At 35.2% G+C, this 12,862-nt stretch overlaps 1 protein-coding gene across 1 annotated transcript; it reads right to left on the reverse strand.

Annotated features, from left to right (window-relative positions):
• Positions 1 to 450: 450 nt before the first annotated feature.
• LOC108202629 (uncharacterized) lies at positions 451 to 8,851 on the reverse strand. The gene is made up of 10 exons (XM_064091931.1): positions 8,683 to 8,851; positions 8,557 to 8,596; positions 6,475 to 7,846; positions 5,046 to 5,234; positions 4,501 to 4,596; positions 4,228 to 4,390; positions 4,005 to 4,137; positions 1,996 to 3,762; positions 1,188 to 1,877; positions 451 to 1,100 (listed from the first exon to the last, which is right to left on the reverse strand). Exons 3-9 carry the CDS (start codon positions 7,820 to 7,822, stop codon positions 1,461 to 1,463), a joined length of 4,113 nt encoding a protein of 1,370 aa, XP_063948001.1. The 5' UTR covers positions 7,823 to 7,846; positions 8,557 to 8,596; positions 8,683 to 8,851; the 3' UTR covers positions 451 to 1,100; positions 1,188 to 1,460.
• Between the last annotated feature and the right edge of the window lie 4,011 nt (positions 8,852 to 12,862).

The following is a 12,862-nucleotide window of genomic DNA, read 5'->3' on the forward strand; positions in this document are numbered from 1 at the left end:
GGGATTTTAAATTATGCTTTAAAATCTGATAGTATTCAATTGGGATTGTTTAAAATCCATTAAAATCTGATGGTATTCAAATGCTGATGGATTTTTTTTCATTTCATAAAATGATGGATTTTGTGGCATTCTTCAGTGTATTTTAAGTTTTTTGAAATCCCATCAAAATCAATGGGATTTTGAAGCATTGTACCTAAATCCCATCAACTCTACGACATTTTATCAAGATTCCGCACAAAATCAAAATCTCATGCAATCCATTAAAATCCATAAACTAAAAACAATCCATTAAAATCCCAATCGAATACACCCCCCTAAAAAAATCGAGACAATTTTCAAATGCTAAGCAATTTTCAAATAAATTCCTTGCTAGCATAACAAATGGTTCCAGCATTGGCTTGAAATTTAAAATGATTGCCCAAGTAAAATACAAAAAATTATCACAAACAATTAAATAACATTCCACTAAGATATCATATAAAAAATAATACTTACAAGCTGCTAGAAATAATAACACGCAACAGTTTGCACAAACAAGGAACTAAAAAATTAACATAATCACAACTGAAATTTCTATTGAAGTCACAGTAGCACTATCTCAATAGCCTACCATCTATAGTCTTTATGCCTTGTAGAAGACGGTACTCTCGACCACCTTCCCAACTGGAGTCTTAGCAAAGTATAAAACCTCAAACAGTTGCAACATTAGCTTTCAAGAATCTCTTTCAATTAAATACCAGAGCCAACAAAATTCCGAAGATCATGTAAAAAGCCAATGTTCCTCACAGCTAAACCAATGGTATAAATATCAAATAGATTAAGATTTGGCTGATCGGGGAATTTTTAGCCCAATTAGAAATCAAAAACTACATTAAGATTATTTATCAGCACTCCATATACAGTCCATCCAGATATAGTCAGGTCAGTTTAAGAGGTGCATTTTTTTGATAGAGCAAGCCGCCCAGTGACTGGGTAACAACGCAAATAACAAAAACTCCGGCATGCACCATAAACCATGCACCTGCTACTAGGTTAGAAAATGGAAAAACTGAAGGTTGTAGCAGCCATGGCTTGTCTGTGGTCCAATTCCAATTCCTGAACTGTTTATATGAAACATGCAATGAACTGGAGCTCTTCAGAGATACAAAATAGCCACATGTCAACAGATGGGTTAGAAAACTGCTTACCTCATTGACGCCAAAATCATCTTGAACATCCTCCGACCTACTGAACAAGTCATGCGCAGGATCCAACTACAGCGTTTTCAATCACTTCACTTTTCTTCCATTATAGTGGATTTTGCTGAAGAAATTAGCGCAAAGAGATGCAGAAGCCGAATAAATTAGCACATGGTGCAAGTTCTGACTTCTAAAGCACCACGAATGAACTCGTCCCGATAAAGCCCAAGACCTCAGTATGGCGTATGCTGATTACACGATGTCTGCATTCTGGGCGAACATCTACAAGTCTCTCTTGCCCATGATTCCTGCATAATTTTGCTTCTTCTGAACACCATGTTGCCATGCATCTCTTGATTTGTCACCAGACTGATCAAAATCATCTAAGGAATTCTCCGAATGTGGCTTGAAGGAACGGTAACTTCCATTTCTAGATATTAATGTTGAGTTTGATTTCTCATCATCTTCTGATGGTGTTCCTGAACGAGATTCCATGTGCATATCATATGGCCTCTGTCTCGGCCCAGATCTAAACCCCCTTGCGCTTTTAACAGGCAATGGAGCATAAGCAGGTGCCTTGGGTGCCAGAAAGTCTTTAGGCAGAGCATCCATGTCCATATAATTGTTTCTTGCTTTGGCATCATTAATCAACGCAGCCCAATCTTCAGATTTTATCAAAGCATTAGCATTTCCCATTATCTGTCAAGATCGAGACCAAATATCAGTTTATAATGCACAAGAATAGAATCTTTACCAGGTGTAGTTCTAGTAATGAATCATGGATATATAAATAATTTCAAGAAGCATAAAGACATACCCAAAGAGCTCTTTTTGATCGAGTAAGGGCAACATTCATTCGCCGGATATCTGCGACAAAGCCAACTCCATGATTTGATGCACGTACACAGGACATTATAATAACATCTCGTTCTTGACCTTGAAAAGCATCTACAGTGTTGATATAAAGATCCTTCCCATCTTCTGAATTCAGGACATCCTCAAACTCACGTTGAATACATCTCAACTGAAGCTTGTAAGGGGTAATAATTCCAATAGACAATTTTCCAATACCTAGTGATTTCAAGGTTTTCTGGAGATGTTCATACAAGCGTAAACAAAACTGTGCTTCATGTATATTTTGATAGGAGACAGATCCACCTCGATGGGATTCCCTGCCATGTGTAATATCGTAGAAGACATAAGGCCTAAGCAAACTGTCCTTGTAATATAACTCATCAGGCCTATTGACCACACTTTCACTATCAGTCAGTCGTCCCTGATAAAAGTATCTGGACGGAAAATCTCTAATTTGAGGATGCATCCTATACTGGACGGACAACAACATGGTTGGACAACCTGCTTGTTGAAACCTCTCAAAAAGACTTCTACTGTACAGTAAGGTTCCAGCTGCCTTGCTGATAACTGTAGCAGGAAGCTGCTGCGGATCACCAACAAGAACACACCTAGCTGCACCAAGGGCAAGAGGAGGAAGGACTGCAACTTCACTAGCTTGTGCTGCTTCGTCAATCACCACCATGTCAAAACCATGAGTAAGACGCGAGAACAACTTCCTTCCACTACTCGATACAGTAGTAAAAACAACTTCAGCCTCATTAGCGAAGCTTGCCTCTAGACTGGCACGAGCCTCTTCCAAATTGAAGCTGCTGCCAGCACGAAACTTGCCTTCCAAAATAAGAAGGCGAGACATCTCTACTAAAACTTTATCCCTATTTTCAACCACAGCGGCAAGATTTTGTAACAAACTGTCTCGATTCTGGTCGCGGGCCACAAGAATATCAGGATCAACTCCAACAGATCCCTGAGCTCGCCCAGCTACAGCAGCGGCATTTAGACTCATTTGCAAGTTACCTATCTGCTGAGACAACATAGCCTCCCTAGCTCTTAGTTGGTGCATCCATCCAAAAACTTCATCCCGATTTTTTACTAAGAGCTGTTCGGTTCGACGCTCAACAGACACTGCTTGGGCTGCTCGTGTTTGGGAATCAACTCCAACTCGAGCAACATCTGGCCTATAAATTTTCATCTCACCATCAATAAAACCACGATCAAGAACACGCGAGAGCAGTTCATCAGTTGCAGCGTTTGAGGGGGCGCACACAAGCATCCTAGGTTTCGGGCAGAGTTTTGGAAGGGTACGAAAAAGATTCTGATCCATGCTCTGAAGCACTTCATCAATAGAACCAGTTGCGACATTTTCTGAGTTACTTTCATTCGTTTGTTTATAACTTTCAGGTGCTAGTTTCTTGAGCAATGCGGTATAATAGTGCTGATACTGAATCAGATGAATTACATTCAGCATTCCCCAGACAGTGTGAGTCTTACCAGTTCCCGGAGGCCCTTGGACTAAAGTAAATGGCCAAGGATCTTGTCTCTTTGCCATCGCATTAGTTGTACCAGCAGCTGTATGCATGGCAGCCCACTGAATTGCTGCTAACTGAGGCTCATTAAAGGTCTTCCGTAAATAGTCAGAAAAATTAGGAGTGAAGCACTCTGGCATTACAGGCTGTTGCTCTTCATATTTTGGGAAGTGTTCTGGACTGGGATGGAGAATAGCAGTTTGCATCTGTAACATAAACATGTATAGGTTACAATTGACCAACATAAAATGTATCCTAAGATTTGTTCATCAGAGACTCAGAATTGCTTCATTTCATAAAGGCTAATTTTAAAACTAAACACAGCATTCAATTTTTTTTAATGTAGCACTGATACAAAAAGGTGTGCACTATGCCCTTATAAAATCAAGCATCTGCTTCAACTGTGGGTCGTGGGATTTGTAGCACATTGTGATAGCCTATATCTCACCTGTAAATTTAGACGACGAAAAGCATGCAGTGCAATATATTCTCTCTGAGTAGTTGCTGTTGTGCCAAGAACAGTTAGATACCAGATGCCTTTAGGGTGCAACTTTCTTAATATATGATCATCATCAGACTTGCTGCAAATTGTGCAGAACATGTAGATGGTCAGCGTCAATACAAAATAAATGCTGCAACATAACTGAATACTAATTAGAAATTTCACCAACCTGTTAGGATCATAAGAGTCCCCAACAAAAAAATGAAGAATAGCCCCAGGGGGATCACGAGTATCAATAGGCATATGCCGCCTCACTGTACCAGCCACACGCCCACTGGGCTCAGGTTCATCATCTTCATCTATAGCTGATGAGCTAATCCTCCTCGATCTAACTGTTTTGCACACCACAGGTAAAATATTAGAACTCGAACCATAAAAAGAAAACCACATATTTGGACAATAAAAATGTAACAGTATATACAAGTAGATACATATTTTATACCTGCACCAGGCCTTGGAGATGAAAGAACTGCAACATCACCTTCTTTAAATGTCCACTTGCACTCATTTGTTGGTAAAATAATTACATCATACCACCCTAATTACACATTAAAAAAAATTCGCAAATATTACATAACGGGAAGATAGGATGACAAAACATATCAAGCAGCCAGCCTAAACAAACAGAAAAGTCATGAGATTTGTACTAAAAATTCAAGCAAAATTAATAAATACCATCCCTGATTCTGCGTATAAAATCAACTTCAGAGTTTGGTCATAAATCAGGTCATACACTTGAACATATTATATTTAATAAAATTGATCTGTTTGTATATTACTATATATGTGAATTTGGCCAAATTCAATTTAATGAAATTGATCTGTTTGTATATTACTATATATGTGAACTGGATCCATGCACATCAGACATCACAAATTTTAATTGGGTCATCTCTATTTGAAGTTTTGAACACTTTTAAGGACTCATTCGGTAATTGGCACACGCAAGTTTTATTGCAAGAGATCATATCACGTACAAAACATTACCTCTTTCTCGTCGTTCAACACTTTTAACACGAACCATTACATGCAAATCTCTTGAAACTGTTTCAGTTAATTCCTCCCATGTGCTATAAAGTTGTGCACGGCACTCCTCAAAAAGCAAGGGCTCAAACACTCTGACATACTCTTCAACAGACTCAAACTGGCCAGGAACACATTGAAGCTCTGCCTCCTCTGATGTAAATATTTTTAAGTTACATTAACATATATAACATACAATGAAATATATGCACAAGAAATGAATGTTTGAAATACTATGACTCAAAATTAACTATAAACAACAAAGTCATCAAACAACAGATAAGAATGTTACTACAAACTTATGCCAATTCTCTATCTTCATGCCGATTTAGATTACAACTAAAGACTTGACAAACAGTTACTATTATCCTTAACATGCTGAATACTTCCATAATTTCAGACAAGTGAGATAAGAATATGATTATAATTCAGAGTATGACATCTCCAAACGAAGGAGAATGACTTGATGTCGCGCTCTATTCTTTAATAGTGCAAGACAGATTAGGTTTCCACCCATAGCTTCCTGACAACTGGAAGCCCAACACATGAAGCTACAGGGATCCATCTGCTTTGCATGGGCCTGATTAAAACAAATATTACACTTATTCAATAACTAATACAACATAGACCTGTCTCACCTATACTCTTCACAACAAATAGACGGGAATAATGGGACAAAAATATAACATCATGAAAATAACTTGAATCCAAAAAATAAGACTCTATGGTAGTAGGATCAATCACACGAAGGAGACATTTTAATATTAAAACTAGGACCAGTGTAGTAAAACATCATCTCTACTTCTCTGTCCAATCTGCAACAAGCCAGTAACCAATATGCATGACTCAATAGAGAACATATTCCATAACTATTCTAGTCAAAGGCCTCTGCAACAAGCCAGTAACCAATATGCATGACTCAATAGAGAACGTATTCTATAACTATTCTAGTCGAAGGCCCGAAGAGACTTGAAAATTGAACACCTAAACCCAGAAAGATAAAAACAATCCCCATAATTTCGTCACACAAGTGTCGATACATGTCACATGCTATTAACTATGATATTCTAAAATAAAAACGATCCATATATATTATCTAAATGATGTATACAGTATTATAAAAGAAACTTGAAACGCCAGTCATATTTTCTCTTAGATGATGAGGAGTTTTAAGTACAGAAAAATTGCTTCTCTCCAACAAAAGTCTGAGATTAGGACATCAATAATACCATTAGCAACATAAAAACAGATGGTCAATACTACTATGTACAATTTTCCCTTCCATAATATGCAAGAATAATCCATAAACTCATGACACAATAAGTAAAGAAAAAACTGATTTAGCATATACAACATCACACATAAAGATGCATGGGCAGCGGGGATTTGATACCTGGATGATGCCAAAATTTTTCATTAGTCACCTCACGCAAAAGCCGTTCCACTGATGTATCTAAATATTGTGTTACGCTGCTGGTATTTTGCTTCTTTGAAGGTAATTTCTTTGCTACTGCTTTTGTATCCACAAAGCTTTGATTGCTTGCAGTTAGTTTCTTACTAGTCCCCTGCGAATTCTTATTCTGCCTCAAATCTGTCGGAGTCTTCCAGGGACCCTGTCGCGGAATTGTGGACATCTGAGCCTCAGCAGAGAGGTCTGTTGTACTATTAAGCCTCCTTGATCGAGTTATAGCTGCCCCAGAAGTCATGTCCCCGTCACCTTCAGACTTGGGATCATTAGATTCCCCTAAACTGCTTCCTTCATTGTATGATAAATTAACCTGTTTGGTGTCCTTGTTTAGTTTCTCGCCAGTAGGAGGGGCACTCACAAGGGATGGAGGACGTATCTCTTTCACAGTACGGGTAGTAGTAGATGGTGTAAAGTTCTGCCTTCGAGGAGTCGAGCTTTTAATAGCACCAGCCTGTTTGACGTCTTCAAGATTAAGAAACATGGTCTGCCTGCTGCGCTTCTTTCCAAGCATAGCCTCCTTGTGCTGATCAACCTTAGGCCTCTTCCCAGAGTTATTTGCCAACTTAAGCGCGTGAATTGATTCAGCACCTTTAATCTCTCTTTGTTTGGGTACTGAAGCAGGCTCTTCCTGACAATTTGTTGAATTATCAGGCTTACAATTGGTCTCCACAATTTGAATATGTTTAACATCATTTAAATCTGTATCTAATGCTACTGACGCTGTGTTGCTGCATCCTTCCTTAATATTATCAGCAGTACTGCCAGACACCTTTTCGATGACAGGACCAGAATCCCCATGAATTACCATGTCAGCCATCGGCTTGATCTCAACATCTTTTTTACCACCAGAAATTGACCTCTCATTAACCATTCTACTTCTGTCACCAAAACTTTCTTTATCTTCAACAACTTGATCATCCACTGACTCTAAAACTAGCTGTGATGCTGTCTTGTCATCACCATTATTTGACTTGGACGAAACACTACTGAAGTTTGTATCTCCTAGATTATTCTGATCATCACCAGTTTCGGCTGCCTGAGCACCTTTTGAACGTATAAACGGCTGAAATCCTGAAACAGAAGATGCATGGGAGAAAGCGTGATTATTCACTAATATCTGGGAGCTGCTGGATGCCGTGAATGCATCAGAAGTATGGGCACTCGAAGAAGGAACTGCAGGTTGAGGCTGGAAGCAGAAGAAACTATTATTCTCCTCCTCATCTTCAGCAGGGGGTTCATTAAGATCAAATATTGGTTTTCCTCTAGAGCCCATCTCATATATAAATGCATACACAAACTGCACCAAATATAAGAATAGGTTCACCTCTCACGTACAAGTTATATCTAGCAAACAGCATACATGACACACAGGCTGATAAAGATGATGTCTTAAGCAACATCAATAACATGGGTTCAAGAAAGAAGGTGCAATGTACTTTAATCTAATCCAGGTAACGGCAAACAGAACCGCAAACGCAAAGAACATAGAACAAAACAAGTACACTCCCAAAAAGCAAGCAACACAATGCCTCGCTTGCAGAAACCAACTAATACCAAAAAAACAAACAGAAGCTACACAGCATAGTACCGCCTAGCATACAAACCTAAATAAGATAAAATTTGTACCGAATGAATGTTATAGATCAAAAGCATAGTAAACACACATAACCACATTCTAAGTCCTAACACATATAACGTTACAACCATTCATTTAAACTAGCATCAACCATAACTGAGCAAAAACACATATAATCAAACACGAAAACCATACACCTAATTCCTTCAAAACTCAAATCCAACAACAACCCTTTAAAGATCCAAACCCTAATTCACAACCCCATCCACAAAATCCAAACTTCCCCCAAACCAATTGTTCAATTACTTCACTTTCACTTTTTTTAACCTAATTAACCTCCCAAATTCAATTCCTTCAATCAATCACAGGTAACACCTATCATATTAAATCAATCACACGTCAAAAAGATCAGATGTGTCCATGACGATTACCAGGTGTTCAATCGAAACCTCCCTCGACGTCTATCCCAATCTGAAAACCGCACAAGAATCAGCCGCCATTAGCATACACACATATGAGTCTGTAAGTATAGGTTGAAATTGATGAGTTAGGTTTACCTTTTAACTTGAATTGAATCTAGATACATGATGTGAGTCTCTCTCGATTAAATATTAATTAAAATATAATATTAATATATAGATAGATAAGTGTTTAATAGAGCAAGGTTTTGAGAGAGAGATTGGAGAGAGGTTGCGAGAGAGAGAACGAGAGAGATGCAAATAAGATGGGAGATAGAGAAGGGGTAGATGGGTTTATATAGGAAATATCGAGGCCGTGTGCCGGTCGGTTTTTTCTCCGATCACCGATATAATTTACGCCGTCCCAGTTTTTTTCGGATCGTTTTCTTTAGTTTTTTTATTTTTTCTCTTTTCTTGGTTTATTTTAATTATAACGGGTCAATGTTACAATTCAGTCCCTGTTCGGTAGTGTAATGATAAGGTACCTAGTGGGCTGTTTGGTACTCCCTCCGTCCCAGTCATCTATGTAATTCTTAAAGCATGAGTCATTTTTTAAGGCTGCTTTGGTAATTTCACTTTCTCTTGGATCAACCCATTAAGCTTCGGATCGACCCGGCAGCTTTCTCATTCAACTTAACACTATGAAAGAATATTCCGGATTTTTATGCGACCCACCCGATTTCCACTGGGCATGCAGCAAGTTCCTGCCATATCAGGAGCGTGGCATTTATTGCTGTTCCATTGATCAAGCCACTCATTGAGCTTTTTGTATCTCATAGCATCTTCCAACCATATGAGAGTTTGAAAAAGGTATTGAATTCGGTTCCTCCAATCATGGCACTCATTACTACGTCTAATTGATTTCAAATTCAAACATGATAATTAATCATAACAAATCCGTGCTTATTTATCTAAATCAATCTTTTCCTCCTCCATTATGCTCTCTCTGCTATTTTTTATTTAAAATTTGAAATTCTTATTATCTACTTGCATCTGTAATCATTTGATCATTTTTTTCTCTCTCGATTTGTAGAGTGTATGGTAGTAACATTTATTTTATATTGCAGTGATAACGGTGGTCGTGTTTTTTTAGCATGAAGACGGATTCAACGTCGTGAACAGGTTTTGCAATCCTTTCGATGATAATGTTGCAGTACCGAAATCCTCGATTGTAATCGTAAAATTTTGTTTCTGCAGGTGTGAAAAGAAATGGACGTGGATCGTGGTAAAAGTGTTGAGACAATTTCCAAGAATCAAAAGAAAGCACATGCATCAGGTAATTGATTTCCGCACTAGAGTAAAGTTTTCATACGCATTCATTTTCAAGATACAGTACTCTTGGTCTTGGTTCCTCAAAAGTCTTGGACGCGATCGTATTGTCGTTAACGTCTTCATGTAGAATCATTAGTGTGATATACAACAATTTGTAATAAGTTTGTGTCTGTTATTAATTAATAGGTATTCTCATGTGGGGAGCTCATATGATTCACCTAATATTGGATTAAGGTAGTTATTGGGTGAAAGTTTGGAAAGCTGAAGAGGCCTTTTTTGAAAGTATACGACCTCCACATATGGGATTGTAGCTTAGCATTGGTGTATGTTCTATTTTTTTGTATTTTTGTTCCGGTTTTTAAGTTTTTTATATTGTATAGATGACATGATATTTTGTAATTAATTTTTTTGACATTATTTTTGCATAATTTCCTTTCGTATTGATAGTGATTATGATGCATATATGTCCACTAATGCATTTATTGATCCTTTTTTTATGATTGAGTTTTCTTTGTAGCTGCTGAAAAGAGATGATTCGTCCAGGCCACTATCGGATGCTTACCGTGTGAAGATTTATATTCACTTTTTTTCAACATCTGATCAAGGCTTTTTGTTTACTTCTTATTGCGTGTCATTGTATTTTGACAAGAGACACCGAGAATGAATACGACCCAATTTCCGTCCAGATACATGAATCTAGCCTACCATAACTCATATGTGTATAAGGAAATGTTGTCAAAATATATTTGATTTTCGATGATTTTGGCATTAATTCTTTTTTGTATAATATGTAGTGGTTTCCATATTCACTATATTCAATTTTCAAATCTATACCATTTGTTATAATTTCAAATTAATGGAGTACTTTTTCACTTCACAATTTTAGCTCTCGATAAGAAAGTTTTTATATATTAGATTTTTAAATATTCGGATACATAGATCTAGACTGTTATAGCTCGCTCATATGCAAATAGGGAAGTCAAACTTTATTTGATTTTCATTGATGTTGACATTAATTACTAAAATACCATTTACATTTAATGTTTGTGGTTTCCACGTTCATTATATTTAAATTTTCAAATCAAGACTTTTTGTTATAATTTCAAATTAATAGAGTTTTTTTTCACTCCATAATTTTAGATCTTGATAAGAAAGTTTTTATATATTTGACCTTTTAAATTTTTGGATATATGAGTCTATCATGCTATAACCCATATGTAAATAAGGAAAAATAGTCAAATTTTATTTTATTTAACTGATTTTGGCCGTTATTATTACAATCCTTTTTTGTATAATATATATATTGGTTTCCATATTCAATACATTTAATTTTCAAATCAAGACTTTTGATATTTTTATATATTAATTATTATTTTTGAATATTTTCTGATACATGGATATAGACTGCTATAATTCATAACAAAAAAGGAAACGTAGTCAAACATAATTTGATTTCCACTTTTTTTAGCATTTAATATTACAAAACTTTTTCGTATAATTTGTGCAGTTTTCATATTTACTATATTCAATTTTCAGATGGACTTTTTGTTTTAATTTCCGATTAATGGAGTATTTTTTTTCACTTCACAATTTTAACTCTTGATAAAGAAGTTTCTATATATTAGACTTTTAAAATTTTCAGATACATGAATCTAGCCTGCTATAACTTATATGTAAATAAGGAAAAATAGTCAAATTTTATTTGATTTTCAATAATTTTGGCATTTATTATTACAATCCATTTTTGTATAAAAAGTGGTGGTTTACATATACACTATATTTAATTTTCAAATCAAAACTTTTTGTTATAAATTCAAATTAATGGAGTCTTTTCTCATTCCATAATTTCAGCTCTTGATATATAAGGAAGTATTCATACACTCGGTTTTACAAATTTTCGATACATGAATCTGGACTGTAATAGCTTATATGCGAATAGGAAGTCAAACTTCATTTGATTTCCACAGATTTTGACATTTATTACTACAACAATACTTTTTCGTTTAATTTAAACAGTTTTCATCTTCATTACATTCAATTTCCAGATCAAGAATTTTTGTTATAATTTCATTATTAAAAGAGCATTTTCTTTTCATACCTGTATGTGTAGCACGGGCCAAAATGCTTAAATAATTTTCATGTGGTAATAAATGAGCATATATTTATTTAAATAAATTAACAATAAAATTTTTTACATGCGCTTTATTACAATTTTTTGTTATTCTATTCAAGATACGAGGTGTTGCCATTAGGCGACAACGAGAAATTTTAATTATATAGTCATTACTATTTTCATGTCTTTTATAAATATTTTTGAAAAAAATTTATTTTTTAATTATTTTAACTATACAATTAATGATTTAATAATAGATCCATAAACTTATAAATTTTTATTCCAAACATAAATTATTATTATTATATTAAAATTTGGTTATATTAATGATACTAATGAAAAATCTGTTCCGTTATAAAATCGATACAGAATCTATTCCATTATTGATATTTATGACGTATATATTCTTATTGTCAATTTCTAATATAGACAATAATTGTAGCATATAATTTTGGTAATGTAACTCAATTATGACTACATATGTATTTCTTTTTTCTTTTTAAATCACATATGTATATCTTTATTGATTATTCCTTCAAGGTTAATTATTTTTTAACATGTTTATCAATTTTTACTAAGGACGGGAGGAAACTCTATCATCAGCATATTCACTTTAATTAATGATACTAATGAAAAATCTATTACGTTGTCTTTCATAACTTATATCTCATATCATACTGTTTGTTAATAAAAAAATGTATAGCTTAACTGGAAAAAAAAACAAAAAAATCCTATCTGTGTACGTAGCACGGGCTAAAATGCTATGAGCATTTTTTTATTTGAATTAAAATTTGATAGATGAGCATCGTTTTATTCAAATAACTTAACAATAAAATTCTTTGCATACAGTTTATTATTATTTTTTTGCTATTTTATTTAAGGTATGAGGCATCG

The sequence above is a fragment of the Daucus carota genome, chromosome 1 (genome assembly GCF_001625215.2).
Source record: "Daucus carota subsp. sativus chromosome 1, DH1 v3.0, whole genome shotgun sequence".
Classification (NCBI taxonomy): Eukaryota; Viridiplantae; Streptophyta; class Magnoliopsida; order Apiales; family Apiaceae; genus Daucus; species Daucus carota.